General features: G+C 47.3%; 1 protein-coding gene across 1 annotated transcript; it reads right to left on the reverse strand.

The window, feature by feature from the left end:
* On the reverse strand, positions 1-23416 carry Got2 (glutamic-oxaloacetic transaminase 2). Its single transcript, XM_028888642.2, has 10 exons — positions 23226-23416; positions 12820-12976; positions 10403-10531; positions 8974-9033; positions 7845-8006; positions 7565-7669; positions 6570-6720; positions 4911-5076; positions 1969-2119; positions 1-1074 (listed from the first exon to the last, which is right to left on the reverse strand). The coding sequence occupies exons 1-10, from the start codon at positions 23312-23314 to the stop codon at positions 952-954; spliced, it is 1293 nt and encodes a 430-aa protein (XP_028744475.1). The 5' UTR covers positions 23315-23416; the 3' UTR covers positions 1-951.
* Positions 23417-25664: the final 2248 nt, after the last annotated feature.

Below are 25664 nucleotides of genomic sequence, written 5' to 3' on the forward strand. Positions count from 1 at the left end.
CTGGGTCTAGTAACTTTATTGTAACAGAGAAACCAGGCGGCAGCCAGTCTACAGGATTCGAGCAGATGGTGGTTAGCTTTCCCAAGGGTGGAGTCTGAGCCGGGCTGGCAGCACACAAACCCCAGAATATCTCCTGATCCTACCCTGCACTGTCTGACTCATGTGAGGAGACAGGCTGTGCAGCCAGGGTGCAGGAAGAGGTCCAGCTGGGCAGAGGCCCCGTCCAGTAGGAGCCAATCATTGACGGGGGCTGAAAAAGTGCAGAGTCCCACTCTCCGCTGTCCTTTGCTGAGAAAGGAGGGCTGGCATGAGCAGGAAAAAAAAACAAACTCTGTTCTCCATTCTTACAGAAACCCTGACAGGATGAGGTTAATGGTCAGTCAAGCAGAACGGGACGGGACACCAGAGAAGCGCAATGACAAGAGACGGGCTGACGAGACAACATTTACCGTCCTCGCCGACCGGGCGACAGACCTGGTGGTTTTGGTAAAGCATGATTTCGGTAATGGGGTCTGCTGACACAGTCACTCACACTGGGACAGCGCGCACACACACACGGACATCCGCTAACGTCAGGAACTAGGGGTTTTCCTCTCACCACCTCTAATATGGCCGTCTCAGGTGGGTTCCCGGGGAAGCCCCTGGCACCTGATGCTTCAGCAAAGCCCTGGCTGACAGGTTTTTGGTGCTGCGATGTTCTTGCATGTGTAAACTCTTTCAGAAAAGTTGGAGACAAAAGGATGAGGGAGTTTGGTTTTAGAGCCGACGAAGCTGCAGACACCAGCCGTGGAAGCCTCTGCCCTACCTCTTCTCCGAGGAACACATTCCTTATGCACTGTGGTTGAAAACATGATCTACTCACCACCCCCCACCCACCCCCATCCTGCACGTGACTCTCACGCGAGCCAAGGCTGAAGGAAAGGTGGTCTCTGTTCCTTTGCACCCTGGTCGTTACTTGGTGACCTGGTGAATGGCATGGGCAAGGTAGCCCACGTTGCCAGAGGTGACCCCTGCCACGGAGATGCGGCCATCCTTCGTCATGTAGACTGAGAACTCCTTGGTCAGCCGCTCCACCTGTAGAGGGAAGAGAGACTGACAACTTCCGGTGGGGAAATTTTTCCAGCCCCGACAGGGCACACAATAGTCAACTTGTTAAAAAAAAAATAACAAAACCTTAACTTTCTCACTTGGAACAGAATTTGGTGTGTTTAGACGGAGTGAAAGAAGAATAAAAGGCTATTTTAGAGTAGAACGATGGGGCCTGTGAGACGGCTGAGCGGGTAAGGTGCTCGCGAATGAGCCTGAGGACCGAGCTCATCCCCAGAACTTAGGTGGCAGAAGGAGAGGACTGACTCCTGAAGGCTGCCTTCTGACCTACACGCATGCCATGGGGCGTGCATTCATACAGACAAGAAAAACAGGTATGTTAAAGCAGGACTGTGATTCCCAAGGCATAGACAGGTAAGAATGAAACCCCAAACTAAGCAGACTTAGGATTCAGTTATGATAGCTATTTCCCTTTCCCTTTTGATGAACCAGCAGTCAGCATAAACACACGCAAACCAGCTATCACATACCACATGCAAAGCCCTGGGTTTGATCCCTAGCACCACAAAAACCGAAACACAACCCCCACAAAAGACCCCTCCACCCCAACAACAAACTAGAAAAACAACAAACAACTCCCCCCCCCCCCAGGTATGTACTTCAGTGACAAGGACTGCAGTCCCAGGCACGGGGTGAGGTGGGGATGCTGGAGCCTGAGTGACCAGCCTGGGCGACACTAATGAGCCCCCATCTCACAACAACACAGTGGCATCACCAAACCCAGGACCACCACGTGACACCTGTACCTAATGGACTCTAACTAAGGAAATGATTTCGTAGGTGACCACTGACAGATTCTGACTTGCCTTTAATGGACAGGTCTACTGTCTCCGGGTTGGCTGTGAGAAACAGCCCACTCACCTGCTCAGGCTTCAGGCCAGTGAAACAAAACATGCCGATCTGGTCGGTGATGTGCTGCCAGTTGTGGGACGAGCCCTCTTTCTTCAGGTTGGAGACCAACTGGGTCCTCATGCTAATGATGCGGTCGGCCATGCCTTTCACTTCTTGCAACCTGTTAGGGAACAGACAGGCGTCTTGTCTTGCTCTGGCCAAGCATTCCGTCTCACTTGAGTTCATCTTCTGAATGCCTTAATCCCTAGTCCTTAACTGGGTCACACAGTCAGTGGCTGGTGGACAAACATTTTAAGTGTTTCTTATTGTAAGCACTTTGCTTGGCAACTTTAGAAAAATTAAGTGTAAGGGTATTTTGCTTGCAGTATACATATCACATGTGTGCTTGGTGCCACTGGAGGCCAGAAGAGAGTGTTGCATCTCCTGGAGCAAGAGTTACAGGGGGAGCCGGGCAGTGGTGGTGGTGGTGGTGGTGCTGCTGGAGTAAGAGTTACAGGGGGAGCCGGGCGGCGGCGGCGGCGCACGCCTTTAATCCCAGCACTCGGGAGGCAGAGCCAGGTGGATCTCTGAGTTCGAGGCCAGCCTGGGCTACCAAGTGAGTTCTAGGAAAGGTGCAGGGCCACACAAAGAAACCCTGTCTCGAAAAACCAAAAAAAAAAAAAAAAAAAAAGAGTTACAGGGGGTTGGGGTTGTGAACCACCTTTAGATGCTACGAATTGAACCCAGGTCCTCTGGCACAGAAGCCAATGCTTTTTTTTTTTTTTTTTTTGAGACAGGGTTTCTCTGTAGCTTTGAAGCCTGTTGTGAAACTCGCTCTGTAGACCAGGCTGGCCTTGAACTCACAGAGATCTGCCTCCCGAGTGCTGGGATTAAAGGCGTGCACCACTACAGCCTGGCTAACATGACACTATTTTAAACTTGGAACAAACATTCTTGTTTTCGTAATAAAGACAACAAACTAAGTCTACACGGTCTATGCCATACAGTGGGTGCTGAGGACTGAGATGTGGTCACAGCCCTTAAAAGGTTACAATGGAGGTTAAAGGCCAAACTTGTAAAAAGCCAATGGTGGCACAAGGCAGCACGGTATAAAACAGAACAGTGCTGGCTAACGGAGGGCCATGGAGAAGAGAAGCTATTCGCACTGGGGACTGGAGAAGACAGTCCTGTGTGCAGACACACAGCCCCGCTTGCTTGATCCCCAAGTCTTCCCTCTTCTCAGAGCTGCCAGCTAAAGGCCATTCCCATGGCCCTGCAGGGGACTTCTTTGGTTGGCTTTTACCAACTGGACCATAATAACGTCACCTCTCTGGTGTTATGTTCACTTTCATGGACAATCTCTCCATGACATCACGCATGGCTACGTCAGAGCCTACAACTGCCAACTAAAGGCTAAATAATTTTTGTTTGTTTTTCGAGACAGGGTTTCTCTGCATGTGGCCTTGGCTGTCCTTGAACTCACAGAGATCCGCCTGTCTCTGCCTCCCAAGTGCTGGGATTAAAGGTGTGTACCACCACTGCCTAACTAAATAGTATTTTTATTTGAGCCACTGAGCTGGGAATGGTGATGAATGCCTTCAATCCCAGCACCCAGGAGGTGGAGGCAGGTGGGTTACTGTGTTTGAGACCAGCCTAGGCTCAGTGTGAAACTTTATCTTGAAGGGAAATAAATAAAAAAGCACAAGGAAGCAGCTGGCATCTGGCTTCACCACACCACAGGTCAGCCCTGTCTTCACACACCACAGGTCAGACCTGTTTTCACACCACACCACAGGTCAGACCTGTCTTCACACCACACCACAGGTCAGCCCTGGCTCCACCACACCACAGGTCAGCTCCAGCTCCACCATACCACAGGTCAGACCTGTTTTCACACCACACCACAGGTCAGACCTGTCTTCACACCACACCACAGGTCAGCCCTGGCTCCACCACACCACAGGTCAGCTCCAGCTCCACCATACCACAGGTCAGACCTGTTTTCACACCATACCACAGGTCAGACCTGTCTTCACCACACCACAGGTCAGACCCGGCTTTACCACACCACAGGTTGGTCCTGGTCAGAGTGGAGTTGCTCCTGGCTTTTGAATGGGATCAGATTTTTTAATTTTTGGCAGTAAGAGCCACCCAATTTTATTCACTCTTAAGACCTGGGTCCTCCAGGGACTTAGCATGTGACCTGTGTACCCTACATGCACTGCTCACTTAGCAAAACTCTGCTGTCCCTCTCAACAGAGAATCAAGTTCTGACTTCTCCCATCAACCAGTGCTTCCTGACAGGTCATCTTCTCCAGCTCCCTGAACACTACTTTCTTTGTTTTATGCTTTTGAGGTGGGGCTGCATGTAGTCCAGGATAGCCTCAAATTCACTTTGTAGCCAAGGCTGGTCTTTCTTGGGACTGGAGTTATGAATGGTTTTGAATTACTACATGGGTGCTGGGAATTGAACCTAGGTCCTCCGTAAGAGCAGTTAACTGCTCTTAACTGCTAAGCCATGCTTCCAGTCCAAAGAAAGTAAATCTTTTAAAAATTATTTTTAAAAGATTAACATTAGAGAATGGGTACTGAGGTTGAGTATAGATAATAAAAACCCGAAGTATGAAGAAACACTGATTCAGTGTTAGCCAGTGAGAAAAAAGCACAGGGCCAGGGATATAGCACAGTGGAGTGCTTGTCCACAGGCACGACACCCTGGGTCTGACCTCCAGCACCACCAACAGAAGTATCTTCTGGAGGAAGTTTCCTATGCCAGGTACTTCAACTGAACTCAGTTTTAAGGGGAGGCAGGTTTTACTAAATGCAGAGATTATAGAATAAAAGAGGCTGCCATTTCTGAATTTATGGGGAAATACCAAGCTTAGTTATGTCAACAAAATGCACACCTCCTCCTCTTCATCTTCCACACGTGGAACTGTAAGGTACGGCATGGAACAGCAAGGAATCATTACCATTGCTTTCTCAAGTCTGGGGAGGTCAGGATGGTCGCTGCGATCCTGGCGCCATTGAGAGGTGGGTTGGAATACATGGGACGGATCAGGATCTTCAGCTGCGACTCCACCCTTTTGGCTTCATCGGCGTCTTTGCAGATCACAGTGAAGGCTCCCACACGCTCACCTGAAAAGACAGTGGATACCGTCCTCTAGCAACAAGCAGTGATAAAATTTGCTACATGGTGTCTGTTCTGTCAGAAGAATCACAACAGTAATGTATGTTTGAGACAGAGTATCACTTTGTACTCCTGGTTTGGAGACAGGCGATTCTCCTGTCTCAGCCTCCAGAGTGATGGAATTACAGGTATGAGCTAACAAATCTGGCCTAATAGTTCCTTTTTTTTTTTTTGGATTTTCGAGACAGGGTTTCTCCGTGTAGTTTTGGTGCTTGTCCTGGATCTTGCTCTGTAGACCAGGTTGGCCTTGAACTCACAGAGATCTGCCTGCCTCCGCCTCCCCAAGTGCTGGGATTAAGGGTGTGTGCCACTGCTGCCCAGCTAGTTCCTTATTATAAGTTATAATAAATAAATTTATAAAGATTGTAAAACATCAGTAGAGAACTTCTGCCCTCCAGGGTTCTCCCACTGTGCTGTAAGCCTGTATTTAAGACCTCCTCCCTCCTTCAATAAACGACATTGGGGGGGGATTTATACTGTATCAAGCTGATAATAGAAAAATAAATAATAAATAAAAATGAAAAAAAAAGAGAAAAAAAAGATTTTTTTTTTTGGTGTGTGTGTGTGTGTGTGTGTGTGTGTGTGTGTGTGTGTGTGTGTGTGAGACAAGGTTTCTGTGTGTAGTCCTCGCTGTCCTGGAACTGGCTCTGTAGACCAGGCTGGCCTCAAACTCACGGGTGTCCTCCTGCCTTTGCCTCCTAAGTGCTGGGATTAAAGGTGTGTGCCGCCATGCCTGCATGCCTGACATTATCATTGTTTTTCACTATTTCAGGGGTTGGAGCGGTGCACGACTGTGCACATGTGAAGGTCAGAGGGCAATCTGTGGGAGTCAGTTCTCTTCTTCAGTCATGTGGGTTGAGCTCCAGTCATCAGGCTTGGTGGCAAGCACCTTTACCTACTGAGCCACACTGCTGGTCCAGGATGCCTTTTTTTTTTTTTTTTAAAGTTTATTTATTTATTATGTATACAGTGTTCTGCCTGCATGTGTCCCTGCAATCCACAAAAGGGCATCAGGTCTTATGTGAACCACCATGTGGGTGCTGGGAACTGAACTCTGGAAGAGCATCCAGTGCTCTTAACCACTGAGCCATCTCTCCAGCCCCCCCAGGATGTCTTTTTAATGTATTTATCCTCTTGGCTCCTGTATCAGTTACTTTGCATATAGAAAGAATCAGTTGTTCTTTCTTCTTTTTTTGCTACAGGAATGGCTAAGAAAATCTACAGTACTTTTTCTGTCTTAGGAAGACTACATATAACCAACACACAAATATGCACACACACACACACACACACACACACACACACACACACACACACACACACACACACACACCTCCCCATTCAGGGACTACACCTTGTCCCTTTAAATTTTCTGCTTTGGGGTAGTCTCCCCAGGCTCTGCTTTGAGCTCATCAAAATACACCTGGGTCCTCTAACTTACCATATAGGCCCATGTTCTTGGCATATGACTGGCAGACGCAAACATTAATGCCCTGCTCGATGAAGTAGCGCACAGCCCAGGCATCCTTATTGCCGTCACCACTGGCAAAGCCTTGGTAGGCCATATCAAAGAATGCAAACAGATTCTTTTTCTGGGAAGGAACAAGACCAGAGTTTGAGACAGGCACCTGCAGATGCCCTGTGATTACATGTGCTGTCATGGATCACATCTGTTTCACCCCAACACAGTCAACACTTTCTCCACACATGGCGGAAGGGAAGATGTCTGAATTTCAGAGTTAATTTATCAACATACTTCAAAGTATTATTATTATATAAAATACTTTGGTGCTCTGGTTCCTCAACAAACACTGACAAAAGAGAACCTTAATATCCAGCGCAGGAGGCATTTCTAAGGCCTGCGGTAGTCTGGGATGTTATTTTGGGGCAGGACTAGCAGGACTGTCTGATGAAGCACTATCCTACACCCGGGCTCACAGATGACCCTATGAAAGCGCTCTCCGCAGGCTCCTTCTGTGTCTTACTCCATTGGAAGCTGAGATTTGATAGACCTGCTAAGAATGGGGGCAGAGGATGACAGGGATGTTTTTCTCTCTAGGACTTCTGACTAGTGTCTTCTGTCACAGCCTGCTTTTCTGAAAGAGAAGTCAATGCTGAGCAAAGTAGCAAGAAAAGGAGGAGACATGAAGACGTGCTTAAAAGGATGGGCAAGCAGCCACTGACCAGGACAAACGGAGGTGCCACCAGCAGGCCTCTTGGACCAGAACGGCTGTTGTGCCAAAGGTAAGTTTTTGACAGTTTTATTACTACATCTGGGCTGAAGGATGAAAATTATTTTCAAACTGTTCACATACCGTCTATTACGGAACCACTAAGTTTGCAAAGGAGGAACCCCTTCCTGGCAGCTTATCCCTGTGTGGGTGTGGGGCAGGCTCAGGGCTAAGCAATGAGTTACCGACATTTCATCCCGCTCACCTTCACCACCGCCGCGATCTCCTTCCACTGCTCCGGACGCGGGTCCACGCCTGTGGGGTTGTGCGCGCAGGCGTGCAGGAGGACAACGCTCTGCTCTGGGATTTTCTAAGGGGAAACAATGGAGATTTTGCTGTGCAGCTTTAAAGGAAATAGCCGGCATGCTACGGGTCACTGTTAGCTGAGAAGTGACAGAGAACCTGAGACCTGGGAGTCAGGCGGTCCCCTCTAAGTCAGATGATGAGAGCAGCCGGGAGATGCCAGTCTGGAAAGGCACACTTACTGAAATGTCTTCCATGGCTCCTGTGAAGTCAAACCCACAAGTCTTGGGGTCATAGTATCGATAGCCTTGTAGCTGCATGCCGGCATCCCTGAAGATGGGCGTGTGGTTTCCCCAGGATGGTTTGGGCAGAAAGACATCTCGGCTGAACTTAAAAAATCTTTGCTGAAAGATGGGATGAAAGGAAATGAAGAAAGAGGGCAAAACACCAGGGTTTTCCTGAGAGAAAGTTTTTTCCTACCGAGAGTAGCAAGATGGCCTGGGTGGGGCTCCTGGCTCCGACAGCTAATCTGGCTGTGAGGTGAACACCTCTGCAGGCCTCACTGACCGAATTCCCTTTATAGGGACTGTGCTGGCTAGTCCTAACGTCAGCTTGACACGTAAGCTAGAGTTATCTGAAAGGAGGGGACCTAATTGAGAGGCGGCCCCTGTAAAACCCAGCTGTAAGGCATTTTCTTAATTAGTGATTGATGGCTGTGGACCCAACCTATTGTGGGTGGTTCCAGAGACTGAGCAAACCACGGGAAGCAAGCCAGTAAGCAGCACTCCTCCACGGCCTCTGCATCAGCTCCTGCCCTGTTTGAGTTCTTGTCCCCGACTGCCTTTGAAAATGAACAGCAATATGGAAGTGTAAGCCGAATAAACCCTTTCCTCCCCAACTTGCTTTTTAGTCATGGTGTTTCTGATGCGGCAACAGAAACCTTAACTAAGACAGGGGCTGAGTAAGTTAAAACACGCTCCCTACTAACGCTACATGCTGTGCTGGGCACAGTGGCTCATTTTCAATCCCAAAACTCAGGAGGCAGGAGGATCCCTTTGAGTTCATAGCCAGCCTGGTCTACATAGTGAGTTCCAGGACAGCTAGAGATGCATAGTAAGACCCTGTTTCGAAAAAAACCAAAACCAAACCCAAACACTCCCCGGACCCCACAACCATATGCTCAATACGCTGACTCATTAGTACTTGATTCCTTATAATTTCTCCACAGCACTTTCTTTTTTTCCACCAGAGAACAGAAAACCTGCCAGTTCTGTGGAAAGAGGAAGGCTGATGTGGATGAGTAACCACACATAGGCTAGGAGTCCTGTTAACCTTTAACTTAACGTCCTTTCTTGAAGGAGTTCCACTCACCAGGAAGCTGGCTCCGATTCTTAAGGCTCCCGTCCCGGAAATGGTCTGCACAGTGACAAACTGCAGGGAGACAGAGGGTCAGTTACGCTACCCTCTGCACTCTAGAGCTTAATTCTTTCATCTACTGACTTGATTATTTTTACAGGGATACTTATTTACTCCCTATACAGGAATGACTTGTCTGCATGTTTATATGGGCACCATGCTCATGCCTGGTGCCCCAGGAGGTCAGGAGGAGGGGTCAGATCCCCGGCAACTTAGGATCTGGGGTTACACAGGCTTGTGAGCTGCCACACGGGTGCTGGGAATCAAACCCAGGCCCTCTAGAAGAGCAACAAGTGCTCTAAACCACTGACCATCTCTCCAGCTCCACTTAGTGACCTGCACTGTGTGTGTATGGGGGATGGGAACATGCACTGGCGTGGATATACAGGACAGAAGACCTCTCTGGAGCTGGCTCTTTCCTCCAGCCGTTATGTGGGTTCTGGAGGCTGAACCCAGTCACCAGGCCTGTGAGGCAAGCACTTTACCTGCAAAGCCATCTTGCTGGCCCCTAGAGGTGAATTCTGGATGGCTCTGTTAGAACCACCCATGTCACATGGAAAATTTGGGGATATAAAAATCCCTCCTCAATATGCAAAAGGAGTGAGTTATGCACATACAAAAAATACAAAGACGAAGTCACCACATTCAAACATCATTTTAGAAATATGTAAAATCCAACAACCCTCTGACCAAGGTTCTTTAAACAATTAGGTAGTCACCAAGTCTACTGGGATAGTGTTGGTATAATTAACTTTGTTTTTATTTTTCTGTGGTGCTGGGGTTGAACCCAGGGCTTCTGCACATGTCAGGCCAGCATTCCACCACTGAGCTATTAATTCACACTAGCCTCTATGTTTTTACATCTTAGGCAGAAATTAAATAAGGGAGTGTATCCATTAAGATACATCTTCCTTTTTCTTACAAAAGAAAGTAGGCCAGTCTGCATGTGTGTCTTTTGGGATCTTCTTCTCTTTGTCTGTGCCCACCTGGGCTGTGACAGGGCAGTAGGGACAGCCACACCTGTCCCCTTCCCTGCCCCCACAGTCTACCCATGGCTGGTTCCCTGTTGCTTCTTCTGTCCCAGCTGGAAGCTTAACACATGATTATGGGGACTAATTATAGGCCTAAAACTAGGCACAGGGAGGCATTCCTAATTTCTATTCAATATAAACAGATGAAGCTCATCAGCACCAACAGCAAACTGGGCCAAAGCTATCAGCCAAATTCTGTCAAATTTTCAAGATAACCGATAGAGTTAAACTTCCTCTCTAGAGAGTAGTTATCAGTAAGTGTGGCCACCTCAGGCATTACACACATAGACACTGAGTTACAACCGCTAAGTATGAACACAGAGCCCCGTGAAGCTCAGGCCCGCCTGGCTTACCCGGCCACTTTTCAGCACTTCACTGTTCTCACCCAAGGCCAGTTCTGCAGAAGCCTTACAGAAGTCCGCCAGCCCCCCGATGGGCAGGTATTCTTTGTCCAAATTTTTTGCAGCAATCTGGGCCTCTGCCTAGAGAAGAGAAAATATGTTTTAGCTTCTTCTCCCTCCTTCCACCTACTGTGATGACAATCAATGTTTTATGAGGTAAATGTCTGAAGCAAATCCATCCACATCCCTCTTCCACTCTGAGATATTTCTGTTTGGGCGGGCTATGAACTTCTAGGCCTTGGTGATCTTTCTGCTCGGCTGGCAGACCTTCTAATTCACTTGAAGTTACTGTTTAAGAAGAAGAATAAGCTGGGCAGTGGTGGTGCACGCCTTTAATCCTAGCACTCGGGAGACAGAGACAGGCGGATCTCTGAGTTCGAGGCCAGCCTGGGCTACAACGTGAGTTCCAGGAAAGGCACAAAGCTACACAGAGAAACCCTGTCTCAAAAAACCAAAAAAAAAAAAAAAAAAGAGAAAGAAAAGAAAGAAAGAAGGATAAAGTGAAATATTTGATATTTTGTACATCAAATCTTTGTATATATTTGTATGATATATATATATATATAAATTTCTTGAGAAATAAAATTCTACTATTATAGATAAGGTTTCCTTATATGGACCAGGGTGGTGGTTTGGAAGAGAATGCCCTATAGGCATTCATACGCTTGAATACCTGGTCCCAGTTGGTGGAACTGTTTGGAAGGATGAGGAGGTGTGTCACTAGAGGCAGGCTTTGAGGTTTCAAAAGACTCCTGCCATGCCCTGTGTGCCCCCCCCCCATTACTTGCAGATCAAGGTGTGAGCTCTCAGGTGTTTTCCCACCATGACCCTGCTCTGCTGTCATGGACTGAAACCATAGCTCAATCAAACACTTTCTTTTATGGTTTGCCTTGGTCAGGGTGTTTTGTTAACAGTACCAGAAAAATAGCTAAGACACGCAGGTTGGCTTGGAACCTATTTTGTTTTGAGACAGGGTTTGTCTACGTAGCCCTGGGTGTCCTGGAACTTGCTACATGGAACAGGCTGGCCTTGAACTCAGAGATTTGCTTGCCTTTGACTCCTGAGGGCTGGGATTAAAGATGTGTGCCACTATGCCCGGAACAAGTATGTGTGCGTCATTATCCTGGCTGGAAGAGAGGTTTTTACATGGAAAGGTATTATGGCAGTTTGAATGTAATTGGCCTCCATACACTCATAAGGAGTGGCACTATTAGGAGGTGTGGTTTTGTTGGAGTAGCTGTGCCTTTGGAGGAAGTGTGTCACTGTGGGGGTGGGCTTTGAGGTCTCCTATGTCCAAGCTATGCCCAGTGACATGGATAACTTCCTGTTGCCTGGGGATCAAGAGGTAGACCTCTCAGCTCCTTCTCCAGCACCATGTCTGCCGCACATGGTCATGTTTCCTGCCATGATGGTAATGGACCTAACCTCTGAAACTGTAAGCCAGCTCCAACTAAATGTTTTCCTTCATAAGAGTTGCTGTTGTCATGGTATCTCTTCACAGAAATAGAAACCCTAACTAAGGTATAGACTTTCCTAGTTACCACTTAACATAACAGGGCTCTCTTGAAATGCATAAGGATAAAACTTACAAGCAACATGTTAGGTATATGTGAGATGACAAAATCAAATTGAATGTATAAAAGGAATGCATTTTGGATATATGCTAGTCCAAGAACTTTCACTATCTGTGTTGCTGTGGGCAAAATATTCACGCTTCCCAAGTCATAGGGTTGTGGTGAAGTGTGGAAGAGATAATGGACAACAGTGTTTGATTGTGGTGCAGCCTGCAACAATACCTTATCAGTCACTGAATACAATTTTAGGATTTTTCTTGTGATGTTGAGCATCAAACACAGAACCTTTTGCATGTCAGGAAACACTACCACTCACATATAGTATCTTCAGCCCTGAATAACTTTAAAACCAATAGAAATATTACTAATAAAAATGTAACAAAAGTAGAGGATGAAAGAAGTTATCATGTAGTTCAGCAGGAAGGGTGGACAGCACATGCCTCTACACATGGATTTCACCCCAGCAATCAAAATGAGAGGAATGGAAAATAACAACGGCAGCCTCATCCACAGGTGGCTGTTCCTCTTGTTAAGAGACGATGTTAAAAATCTAGCCCTCTTCTATCCTCTTAGGATTAGGCACCAGGCCCAACTTTTGATCTTGGAGAAGACCATGTGGCTGTGATCCACGCTCACAGCTAAGAAAGGTCACAGCCTAGAAAACCCAGGTGACTGACAAAGCCAGTGCTGGACCAGAACCTGGGGCTCCCGAGTCCTGGTTCAGCACCCCCTTCGTTCCTTTGGGCTCCCTTCAGGTTCCACACCCTATGCAAACAGGACAGGTGCCAAGCTCACCTTCCGGACACTGGGGAGCACGTAAGGCTTTCCATTATCATCTCGGTAGGCACCAACTCCCAGGTTCATCTTTTTGCTGTTGGTATCTCTCTTGAAGGCTTCGGTAACTCCCAGGATGGGATCTGGGGGTCCCATTTCTACATGGGCCCACCAGGAGCTGAAATGAGAAATATTTTATGTCAGCCACATGAGCTAGATTCCTATGGCCAGATATGTCTCCAATCTGCCAAAGATCCATTTTGGCACGTGTTACACAGAGGCTACAGAAACAGGGACCAGTCATCCAATAGCATAAAAGCCTTTAGAGACCAGAGATCAGTATCTTCAACACAGGTAAGACAAGGTGCAGAAAGGGAGCACCCAGGTTATTTTGGATAGGATAGGGTGTACACACAGGTTTAAAAGAAAAATTTCCTTCAGCAGATTAACGAATAACGAAATCATGAAATTTGCAGGTAAATGGGCGGAACTAAGGAAAATATTGCAAGTGGGGTAACCCAGACCCAGAGAGACAAATGTGGCCTATTCTCTCATCTGTGACTCCTAGCTCAGAATCTTTAGATGTAAGTATGTAACCTGGAGTCTCCACATAAACCAGGGAAGACAAAAGGGACCATGTGGGAGAAGGAGAACAGATACTCTAGAGAGAGGGACGGGACACAGGTGCCATGAAGGGGGAAATGGGGAAAATGGGGATTTAACTGGGAAGTGGAGGGAAGAGGGATAAGTAACATTAAGAATGTTTGAATATTTTACGTACACATACACAGACAGACACACAGTATGAATCTATGCCACTTGGGCGACAATGTTCCCAAAGAGCATTAGACTAGCCAACAAAAGTCCCAGTGCCAGGCATGGGAAACCTTCCTTCAGGCTGTTGGTCAAGGGAGTCTCTCAAAATAATATGGCTATTGCTGTCGTCCTTGATTGCTTCCCAGAAATTGAAGGGAAGGCCCTATTGCTGGAAATACGACATGTCAGGCATATGGCTTGGAGAAATCGGGCTGGGACTGATCTGGAAGCCTCCTCCTGTGGACTAGCTCTCATAGCATCCTAAAATGCTAGGCAAGCTGCCAAGGGAGAGGAGCAGTCCTACAGTGGCCCTACCCAGCTGTAAAACCTACACACCACAACAATGATCACCATGGCAAGGTAGCTCCATGGACGCAATCCTGGCACTGTATCCTGGAGGCAATCAACAGCGGTCCAGTTGGACTGGAGGTCCACTCCACAGGAGGGAATTCGTGCCTGGTACTCTAAGTCCAGCCTACTATCTGTGCCGTGTAAGATCAAGGACCCTAGAGGAGAACTTACTACTGTCACTTTCCATTTCAGTACCCCCCCCCCCCCCCCGAGACAGGGTTTCTCTTTGTAGCTTTGTGCCTTTCCTGGATCTTGCTCTGTAGACCAGGTTGGCCTCGAACTCACAGAGATCCACCTGGCTCTGCCTCCCGAGTGCTGGGATTAAAGGCATGCGCCACCACCACCCATCAGTACACTTTTTACCTGGGTTCTAAATATTTACTCTTATACCCACAGCTAAGTGGCTTATGCTTTCTTCATTAGGCCTGAAGTCAGCAAGCTCCAACAATCCTTCAGTCTGCACCCTCCCGAGAACTAGGGTTACAGGCGTGTGCAGGACGGCCAGCTGGGCCAGTGCTGGGATCAGAATTCCTCTCCTAATAATTGCAAAGCATGTCCTCTTAACCCTGGACTGTCTCTTCAGCCCGACTCCTCCTTATTTTGGAGACAAGGTTTCTTACCAGAGCTGGAGCTCGCCATTTTGGCTCGACTGGCTGGCCAGTGACCCCCAGGTTCTACCTGTCTCTGCACACATCCCACGGTTACACACATCTACCACTGTGTCCAGCTTTTACATAGGCGTTGGCAATCTGCACTCAGATCCTCGTGCCTGCCTGGCAAGGACCTCTCCCACGGAACCACTTCCTCAGCCTCTTCACCAGTCATCCACCGATGCCCACTGGTGCCCACCAATACCCACTGGTCACCTGAGCCGGGCAACTCCACTGCTAGGGCAGTGCCCCTCACCTTCCCTTGTTTCCTAGTAAATCACAGGATGCAACATTCAGTACCTACTTCTCAGCTTTCTTTTTTTAAAAAAGATTTATTTATTTATTATGTATACAGCATGTATGACTGCAGGCCAGAAAAGGGCGCCAGATCTCATTACAGATGGTTGTGAGCCACCGTGTGGTTGCTGGGAATTGAACTCAGGACCTCTGGAAGAGCAGTCAGTGCTCTTAACCTCTTCATCCCCTTCAGCTTTCTTATACAGCCTCTTTTGGTTTTATTTAGTTCACATGTGGCCAATAGGCTAGTGGCCACAATCAATGACTGGGTTGGTTTTAGGTGTTAAGTATTCTACAGAGTTCTACAGAAAGATTGGCAGAAGTTTACTGTTTATTAGGTAAGAGTTGACAATCTCTCATGTGCATGCGAGCGTGTACACACACACACACACACACACACACACACACACACACACACACACACACACACACACAGAATGAACCATCACCTAGCCCCTTGGTTTGTTTAAAACATTCAGTTCAGGGGCTTCTGTCAATCTGGAGCTTATACTAGGATTTCTGCAGCTTACAAAAGAGAAAAACAAACCTCACTATGTGTCAATAATGTGGAAAGACTAAGGACCTAACTGACATGTTTTCCACCTCTCGACGGTACTGATGGACTCGATTACAAAATCCTCAAATAAAAGGCTTTTGTTAGACTTCTCAGTACTTAGAGCAATCAATTCGTACATTTCCGGGCAAATGAGAAACCACATCTCTATACTCTGAGTGGACTACTTTACAATTTGTTTTTCAGCTTGTTTCATCCTCAACCAGTGTTAAGTTTAGGAAAAACAAAGGCTGTATTAGATAAATACTTAACACAAGTGAAAGGCATAGCTGTCTTGAATAAAAATGAAATTACTGTTACCTACCAAAGACTTAGTTACAGAAACTCAAATTCCTAAAATTTTTCTAAGTTCATTTAAGAAAAACAGTGGGGTGGGGACGTGGGAAGAGGGAAGGTTGGAGAGAGAGAAATTCAGTGTACCCATGCATGAGATTCTCAAGAAATTAAAAGAAAAACAGTAATGAAAATTAGGAAAAATCAAATTTATATGAAATGGGATGAATTATTATTTGGGAAAACTTTAATTTCAATAGTAATTATTTATTCCTAATTTCATTAATGTATTTTATTTTTGAATTATTTGCTAGGGAAGGGTTCCACTGCTGAGCCGTACCCTAGTCTAGATTTTATTTTTTATATGTTTAGACTTAGAGGAGTCGAAGAGGTCCTATTTCGTATGCGCCCTGGCCCTGACTGCTAGCACCAGGAGTTACTATGGCATACACAGGTCCGGAGCCCCAGGACACCCGGCCTATTTTCCTAGTTTAGTTTTTGCTTGTTCCTCTTCACTACTTTCTCCAGGACACCACATCACACTTCCTTCTCCATCTCCTCCGGCTTCTCTTGGCTGTGAGCATGCCGTCCCTTGTCTTTGATGACTTGGATGCTTTTGGTGAGTTCTAGCCAAGTACATGCCAGTGGCCCCTGTTGTAGAATGCTGCTTTAACTAGGCGAAGGTGTGTTACATTTGTTTATGCTGGAGAACAGTACTTTAACTGTGTAAGGGTGTGTTACTTTTGTTTATGCTGCATTTGTTTAATTAAGTAAAGATGTGTTACATTTGTTTCACCTTGCCTGCCTAAGGCACCTGATTGGCCTAATAAAACACTGAACGGCCAATAGCTGGGCAGAGAAAGGATAGGCGGGGCTGCTAGGCAGAAAGACTAAATAGGAGGAGAAATCTAGGCTTAAGAGAGAAGGAAGAACGAGAGCAGACGAGGAGGAGATGCCCGGGACCAGCCTGCAGACATGAGAAGCTGTGAAAGTAAGATACACGGAAGGAAAGGAAGGTAAAGCCCCCTAAGTTAAAAGAGCTAAGCAAAGGCTGAGCATTCAAAACGAATAATAAGTCTCTGTGTCATGATTTGGGAGCTGGCTGGTAGCCCAAAAGAAGCATGGCACGGGCCCCTTTTGAGGTTTTCACACGATCAGGTTTTAAGAACAACAAATATATTTCATTATATGTCATTGAAGACCATTTCTAATAACTTCTACATGCTCAATGTGTTAATGGATTGGTTACGTGGTGGCTACATGGATATTTCTGTGACCCAGGCAGACAATGATTTCTAAATATATTTTAAAGTTTATATACTTCTGCCTCTTTTGACATGCTCTAGGGAGAGCAGAGCTGTGGTCATGGTATAGGCATGCTTTCTGCCACCACTTTAACAGGGGATAAAGGGCATGTGTGCTGAACTCTGTCAAGAGCGTTCTTGTTTAAGATGCCTGGTGTGGGGACTCACATCCCTGGAAACAGAAGTTAAAAGATGATTAACAAGTGGTCGAGACCATATTGCGCCACAAGATATACAACTGGTTTTGTTTCACAAGGGAGAAAAAAGTTCAGTCTGTCCTGAACTTCTTACCTTCCAGATTCCTTTTACTCTTAAAACTTTGAGGAATCCAAAGAACTTCTGTGAATTTTTCTCCCTCACCTGAGATTTAGCTACACAAAATCACAAGACAATGGCAGCCTCATGCAGATGGCAGCCCCAGAGTCAGCTGGTCTTAGCCCTCTCCTCACACGGGGACACAGAGGCCTGGGAGTCTGCAGGGGGCCTGAGACCCTTACCTGGCTGGAATCATAGTGCAGATGCAGCTTCAGCCTTTGGCTGGAAGAGTCAGTCCACCTGGTACTGTGGGCTACGTGCTCTCTTCTGTCCCTCTCACCATGTAGCCCAGGGTGGCCCGGAACTGTGAGACCTACTTCCCCACTATTCCGACTGCTGGGATTACTGTGTCTGGCTATAAACCCAGTTCCTGAGCTTGCAGTGGGTGGTGTAGGCCAGTTGATTGGCTAGCTGAAGCTCCTCAAAAAGCTCCTGTTTATGTGGGCTGGAACTATTATTGTTTACTGCATTGGAAACTAAAACTGAGAAATCTGTAAGCTATTAATCATCTGAAAACAGGAATCATAGAAACCATGTACAGCCCAAGGTGGTAACCCACACCTTTAATCCTAGCAGAGGCAGAGGCAGGTGGATCTCTGCGAGTTTGAGGCCAGCCTGGTCTACAGAGGGAGTTCCAGGACAGTCAAAGCTACATAAAGAAACCCTGTCTCCAAAAACCAAGAAAGAAAGGATGAAAGAAAGAAACCTATGTACATTACCATAAATAACACCGAATATTGCTATGAAAAGTTTCGACCTGCCAGGTGTGCATGTTTATAACTCCAGCACCTGATAATATCTGTGTGTTTCAAATATGAAAGGATGTATGAGGACAAACTTGGATGGTGAATCTTGTTTCAATCTCTTTCCTTCCATCTTTTTGGTTTTATAACCTCCTATGACAGCAAAGTTTTCATCTCCAATGACTATCTTTACGTTTTTTTTTTTGTTTGTTTATGGAGACAGGGTTTCTCTGTGTAGCTTTACGCCTTTCCTGGGACTCACTTGGTAGCCCAGGCTGGCCTCAAACTCATAGATTCGCTTGGTTCTGTCTCCTGAGTGCTGGGATTAAAGGCGTGCGCCACCACCGCCCGGCTATCTTTACGTTTTTGAAAGTAGTAATGTGGGCCTAGTTAACTGGAGAGGTAAACCTTCACTGCATCTTCAGAAGAACCACAGAGATACGGTACGGGACATTCCTTATGCCCCCGGCAGACAGCTTTCAGAGCTCAGAATGTATGTGTGTTTCTGGAATCCCTGTCTCCTCTGTGGCAAGGTCCACATCTCCAAGGGTCCCAGGGGTGAGAGTGCACTTGTCAGTGTTGATGATGTGGCCTCATGTTGTCACCTTGCTGTCGTCAGAGCAGCCTTTCTCCTTCCTAACACTCTTCTGGGCAAGAGCCATCCTGCCAGGCCCAGGATGGAAGGCAAGTATCCAAGAGAATGCGGGAGAAGCCAAGCTGTGGTCCCTGGTTTCTAACTCTGAAAAGAAGCTACGATGTGCTATCATGTATCAAGTTTTTTCAGTCTGGATGGGCCAGTTCCCCTGGTGTAGTGACTGTGTGTGGGTGTGTGTACGTGAGCATGTATGCACATGTGTGTTTAAGACAGTGTCTTACTATGTTGACTGACCTGGAACTCACTCTGTAGACCAGGCTGGCCTCAAACTCAGAGATCCACTTGCCTCTGAGTGCTGGGATTAAAGGTGTGAGCCACCAGGCCTGGCTATATAAACAAAATCTTTAAAGCAGTGGTTCTCAACTTCCTAATGCTGAGACCCTTTTAATACAGTTGCTCATGTTGTGGTGACCCCCACCCACAAAATTATTTTGTTGCTACTTCGTAACTATAATTTTGCTACTGTTATGAATCGTAATACAAATATCTGATATGCAACCCCCAGAGGGGTCTTGACCCACAGGTTAAGAACCACTGCTTTAAGGTGTCCTAAATTGATGATTAAAAACTTGCTGTGTGCTAATGTGCTAGGAGCTGGGACTGTAAAGAGTAAAACATTAATCCCTTCCCACCAGATTAGCTGTGGGGTGACCATCAGGGAGGCACCAACAGGGCAGCCTGGCTGTGATTCAGTGACGATTTAGGTCCAGGGAGCTCTGTATGTTTTGGGGAGAACCCAGATAGAATTGACCAACCCCCCTGAAGGAAAGTACAGGGTTAAGGGGGCTTCCGGGAGGAAAGGGACCTATGAGCTGAGTGCTAAGGGTGAGAGGGGCCGGAGGAAAAGTGCAGGCCACACAGGCTGAAGAGTAAGGTGGAGGGGGTGGGAGCCGGGTAGAAAAGGAAGTTAGGAAGGCAGACCCCAAGTGGCTCGGGAAGTGCTCAAGTTCTTTCTGTAATCACTCTAAGTCCCGGTCAAATGCTTCTTTGGGCCACAGTGAATCATTCACTAGGATTTCCTTCTCAGCAACATCCCACAGAACCTGCAGCTCGTTAGTACTCAGCCTGCCTCATTCTCCATGAGTAAAGCCGGTTGGCAGGCTCGGCAAGGCCGGGTAAGCCTCCCAACAGGAGGACCTCGGCCTCCATGGCTGGGCTCGGTGGGCTGGTAACTGTTCTTAAGAGCTGAGTTTTCTGGTGTGGGATTTCCCAGGGTTTTTACTTCTTCCAAGAGTCTCTTGTAGCAGCCTGCCCTGGGTAAACCGCCAGACTCAAACAGCTTACCACTTAAGAACCGAGTCCAGGCAAGAGAAGTGAGTGACTCCACGTCTCATCTGCTAAATGGGTGCAACCATATCTACCTCACAGGGTTGGTAGAAGAATGAAAACACCCAGAAGAGCCGGGCAGAGTGAGGACCTGATGCTAACTGGCATTAGTTTCTAGTCACTACTACACTGTCATTTGTCACCGTTCAGCCGCTGGTACAGAGCCCTGCAAGACCAATACGTAGTGAATCCAAATAGTATACAGCCATAGGAACTTATGGCCAAATGCACGTCTTTCTGGTTTTAAAATTATTGTTACTATTATTTTACACTCTCAAGTGACATGATCATCTTTTCCCATCCTTAGCTCTAGGCCAGGAATAAAAAACTTAGTTCCTTTCCTCTTTTAACTGTTGCTGTAAGCTGTGAGGAAGAAATACAAACTTTGAAACAACGCAAATAGGTTTTGGTTGTTTCTCTTCTCCAGTTCAGACAGAAGCCATGCAGCCACCTGCCTATCGACATCACTGTCATTAACTGCTGAGTGAAATGAATACTTTGAATGTCAAGGGCGTTCAAATGTCCAGAGAGCAACTTTCATTTTTAAAAAAGGCCCTTAAACAATGGCAGAGTTGCCCCTAACCACAAGGACAGACATATTGTTGTTTAATAGTATGAACACTTACATAAAATATGTAGCATATACATTTCTTTTCTCTAGAAGTCTCAGCCATTGACTATTCTTGCATACCTCTTAAAAAGAATCTCCAAACAATTTCAAAACACTGAATTTTAGACATTCTAAGCATAGGAGCAGTAATCCTTTGATTAGCTATGAGTGATTAAGTTCCAGGTTCTCTATGTCCCTCATTATCCCATGCCTTAAAACTGAAGATTACAGACATGAGAGAACTCTCCTATTTGTAAAGTAATGGCATTAGACAAAAACAAGAGTGCTCCGGGGGTAAACTGATAACCTATGGCCTACAGAGCGATTCCTACCAATGCCCTTTGGACAGAAGTGCAGGGACAAACATTGAGCAACAGTGACCACCCAACCAAAAGATGCTAGGTACAAAGTATTCAGATAAGCATGTCCAGCTCAAATGCGTTGTGTTTCCCAAGGCTTAAACAGCTTTGAAAAGCTTCCCCTTAGCCATATTTATTTACAGTCTCACACTATAGCGCAGGTTGGCCTGGAACTCACTTTGTGTAGCCCAGGAGAATGGTCTTGAATTCAGGGTACTTCCCCTGTCTCAGCCCCCTAACATTTTTGGTTTTGGTACGTATTTTGCAGCACTATGGTTCCCTGTATGTGAAGATTTTGATCCAAAAATGCAAAACATGAAAATGCTGCATTTGTTTAAAAATGAAGGCTTGGAATAAAAATGTTCAAAGTGAAAGGCATTCCATAGGCCAGGCATATGTCTCAGTGGCGGAGTGCTTGCCTAGTATGCAGAGGCTCTGGTTCTATCCCCACTGGGGCATGGGAGAAGGAAGCTGAGTGGAGTAACACTGGGAAGGTACAGGCAAGATCATACCAATGGAGTTACTATGTAGCCCTGGCCAGCCTGGTGTACTAGTAAGTTTCAGGCTAGCCAGGGCTACATAGTAACTCCATTGGTAACAACAAACACAGACAAACAAAAACCAGACACTGCTGTAAGTGCTTAGATACAACTCTGAACAAAGTTGCCAAGGTCTCTGCTTTCTGGTACCTTAAATTTTACCTGGGAAAAGACAGACAAGGGACATCCACCAAAAGAATCACTACACAGTCATACCCAAAGGGAACCTCCCCAAGCAGTTTAAATAAAGCTCAGGCCTTTCAGTTATATACATAAGACAAGGACTATTTTAAGGTTAAGATGATGGGAAAGAAGGTTTTCTCCTGTCCACGGAAGCACTCCTTTTTGTTCTCCAAGTTTGCAGCATAAATAACTTCTTTAATTTTTCTCACCAGGGGGCTAGGCTTAAAAGGGCACACATTGGCAATGAACCAAAAATGGGCTCTGGACAGGACAGACTGTTCTGCTGGCTTGAAGACTACCTGAACACGTTCAAAGGAAAGGCCAAGGCAAGTATAAAAGGTTAAGTAGGCATTGCTCCTAGTTAGTACGTGCTCCAGGTAAGTTTCTGCAGTACTCAAGGAGAGTGCCTCAAATCTGCTTTCTTGGGTGAAACGTTTCTCTTGGCTCAGGGAAGAATTCGGAGTTACTAGCTCCATTTAGGCCCTCAACTTTCTCTCAGCACATCTCAGTTCAAGATGACACGCTGGTCTTTTTTTTTTTTCCTTTTAAGTGAAGTCACTCCTCTCTGTCTTGCTCACAGCTGCATCTCCAGCAACTGGTCCAGTGCCTGGCTTGGAGAAACTGGGTTACGAAATATTTAAGGGACGAAAGAGCCGACTGAGATGGAGAGAAAGATTAATGGCTCCCAGTCAGCGGAATCTCCCAAGGGCTTAAAACAAAGAAAGTGCATTATACTCCATCTCGGCTCCTTCCCATCCAAAAGCCAAATATGTCTGACACGGAGGGAAGGATGCACTACGCCAAGGTCACAGATGCAGGAAGAAACGCGGAGTCTTGGCACCCGGAGAACCTCGCTCCATACGGCCACATTTCCCTCGGATACACTCACAGCCATCAGCTTCCACGCAGCACGGTCAGATATTACCCTCTGGACCCCGACAGGTGGGCCAGCTGCCCCAGAGGGCAGCTGGTCAAGGGCATGCGCGCCCCCCAGCGCCACAGCCAATCGGTGACACGCTGCTCCGGCACCATGGCCAATCGGCGAGATGCTGGCCCGGCGCCGCCGCCCACGTGCTCACCCCTTGCCCCGCACCCCACCGCGCGCAGAGTCAGCATCTTGGACCCCCATCACTCGCTAGAATGGGGATCCGGGTGGACCGGAGAGCCACAATTCCCATCCCCGGGAACTGCGCTGGCTCGCTGTCCAGTGATGCAGGGGAGGGAGGGTGGGATGAGGGGTCCTGAGGGGTCACCGCAAGGCGCGGGCCATCAGCCCTCCTATCCGGGGCAGGGACCCCTTAGGAACACGGGAGAGTGAGGGTGCATGCCTGTGCTAGCACGCGGGGCCGGGTGCAGGTCTCGCGGCGTCCGCAGCTCAGCTGGGCAGGGGCAGGCCCGTGGTCCCGCTCCATCTCAGTATCCCTCGGCTCACCTGGCTCTGGCAGAGGCTGCGGCTGCAAGGCCTGGGTGAAAGGCGGCAGCCACCCCGGAGAGGACGCGGCTAGAGTGCAGCAGGGCCATGGTGGGTGGCAAGGCGGCAGTGGGCAGAGGCAGAGCCGGGCGCTCGGGAAGCGTCTGCAGGAACCGAGGCGCGGGCTGCTAAAAGGTGAGGACACTGACTTCCCTGGGCGTGGCTAGAGCGGCGGGAACGAGTCTTGTCACAGCGGCCCCTGGCGGTCCGGGGCAGAACGAGGACGCCTCCGTGGAGGTCATGGAAACCTGCAAGGACGCCGCCAATTACCGTCTATGAACCTGCGAAGCTTGCAGTGTGTGAGGATGCGCAGAACAAGGCGCTCAGCGCTCTGCGTCCTGTTAATCATCCGGTATGTCAGAGGCAGATGCTAGTGTGCCAGTTTGAAAGGTGGGAAGTAAGCTGACGCCAGGGAGGTATTTCTCCCCCCCCCCCAATGCGGCACACACTTTAAAACCACAATGTATCCTTTCTTTCAACACTTTAACCAACAGTCAGACTTCCCTTAAGTGCAGGTCTTTCAAGTCCGGAATGCTTCCATGTCCCTGTAACAGAGAGGACAGCAGGTGTATTTTGTGGGGCACTTGTGAGGATTAACGGAGATTAGCCGATTATGCCTAAAATCAGGGTCTGATTAGTAAATACAAAATAGCCCATGACCAACGACAAATTGTTGCACATCAAATCTTCATAATTATGTTTGGAAGAAATGAATAAGTTTTTAAAGAGTAGGGGAATGAATTTGAGACAAGCCTACAAGTTGACCAAGTCCACTCTGAACATAGGATATTTCCCAGGCACTCTTTTAGAAATCTGTATAGAATTGAACCATTTGTCAATCTAATGTATCCTCTGTCACTCTAGTTGCCTGTGTGGTTGTTATCAAGTTTGGGGCCGCAGCAGCTGCGAAATGGGCCCAGCCACCCATCGTCAATAAAAAAAAAAATTAAAAAGTCAAATAGGGGGGAAAAAGATTTACTCAATGTGGCCACATTGGGAAGTTGGACAAAGAGAGCCAGCAAACCTCCTTTTCCCGAGTTTGTCTTCAGGGTTCTGGAGATTAAATAGGGGGTCAAGGGTTTCCAGTCCAAGTGTGGTCCTGCCTGCCATTGACCCACCCTTAAGGTGGTTTAAGAAGTTGTTAGAACTGTGGAATCTTGCAAGACATGGTGGCACATGCATCTTTAGTCCCAGCATTTGGGAGACAGGCAGATCTCTGTGAGTTTGAGGCCAGCCTGGTCTACAAAGAGTTCCAGGACAGCTGGAGCTGCACAGAGAAACCCTGTCTCAAACACAACAAATAGAAAAGAACTACGTGAAATCTCTTTCTGGGAGACAAGTTGTCCCTCTGGCTGGGTCCTTTTCCTTCTTTCTGTATGAGATTCCTGGAGAAATTCCCATTTCTTCGGGTTCCATTGTCTCCACAGTCAAGAGAGGCACAGTGTCTTTAGCATGCCTTCACTTCTGCCAGGCCTGTTGCATGATGCAGCCCAGATCCCTGCATGGAGTCACATGGTCGGCCCTTCTGGTCTAGCCCTAACTTACTGTCTCAGTCCTATGGTGTCTCATTGACAGTGGCCTGTGTTCTGATATGCAGTGAGTTGAGATTCCTGCACTACTTAGTGTGTATGGTTTCCCCACCCCCCTCTGGTGCAATAACATTATCATTCTTTGACTATCTTGGAATAGGGATAGTGTGCTTGGTACCCAAACCTAGACATATCTGGGAAGAGGGAATCTTAATTGAGAAAATGCCACCGTTAGATTGGCCTGTAGACAAGTCTGTGGGGTACTTTCTTGATTGATGACTGGTGTGGGAGGGCCCAGCCCAATATGGGAAATGCCACCCCAAGCAGATGGTTCTGGGGTGTATAAGAAAACAAAGTGAGCAAGATGGGAGGAACAGGCCAGCAAACAGCACTCTTGTGAGGTCTTGGCTTCAGTTCCTGCCGCCAAGTTCCTGTCCTGGCTTCCTGTCATGGTAGACTGTGACTGGGACATGTAACCCAAAATAAATCCTTTTCCTTCCAAGTTGTTTTTGGTTGTGGTGTTTTATCACAGCAATAGAAACCCTTACTAAAACGGACAGCTTTGGTCCAGTTGCCATGGCAACTAAAGAAACCCCCCAACCTGGCACTATAAGGAAGCAGTTAACACTGCATAGCTGTGATGGCTGTCCTCACTGTCAACATGACTGCATCTAGAGTGAACTAAAACCCAAATGGCTGGGCACACCTCTGGGAGATTTTTTTCTTAAATCATTTGAAGTGTGAAGACCCACTCCTCATCTAGATCTTTGAAGTGGGAAGATCCACCTTTAATCCAGATCTTTTGAGGTGGGAAGATCCACCTTTTATCTGGGCCATACTTTCTTCTGGCAGCCTATGGAAAGGACATGGC

Source organism: Peromyscus leucopus, chromosome 5, assembly GCF_004664715.2.
Source record: "Peromyscus leucopus breed LL Stock chromosome 5, UCI_PerLeu_2.1, whole genome shotgun sequence".
In the NCBI taxonomy this organism is placed as follows: domain Eukaryota; kingdom Metazoa; phylum Chordata; class Mammalia; order Rodentia; family Cricetidae; genus Peromyscus; species Peromyscus leucopus.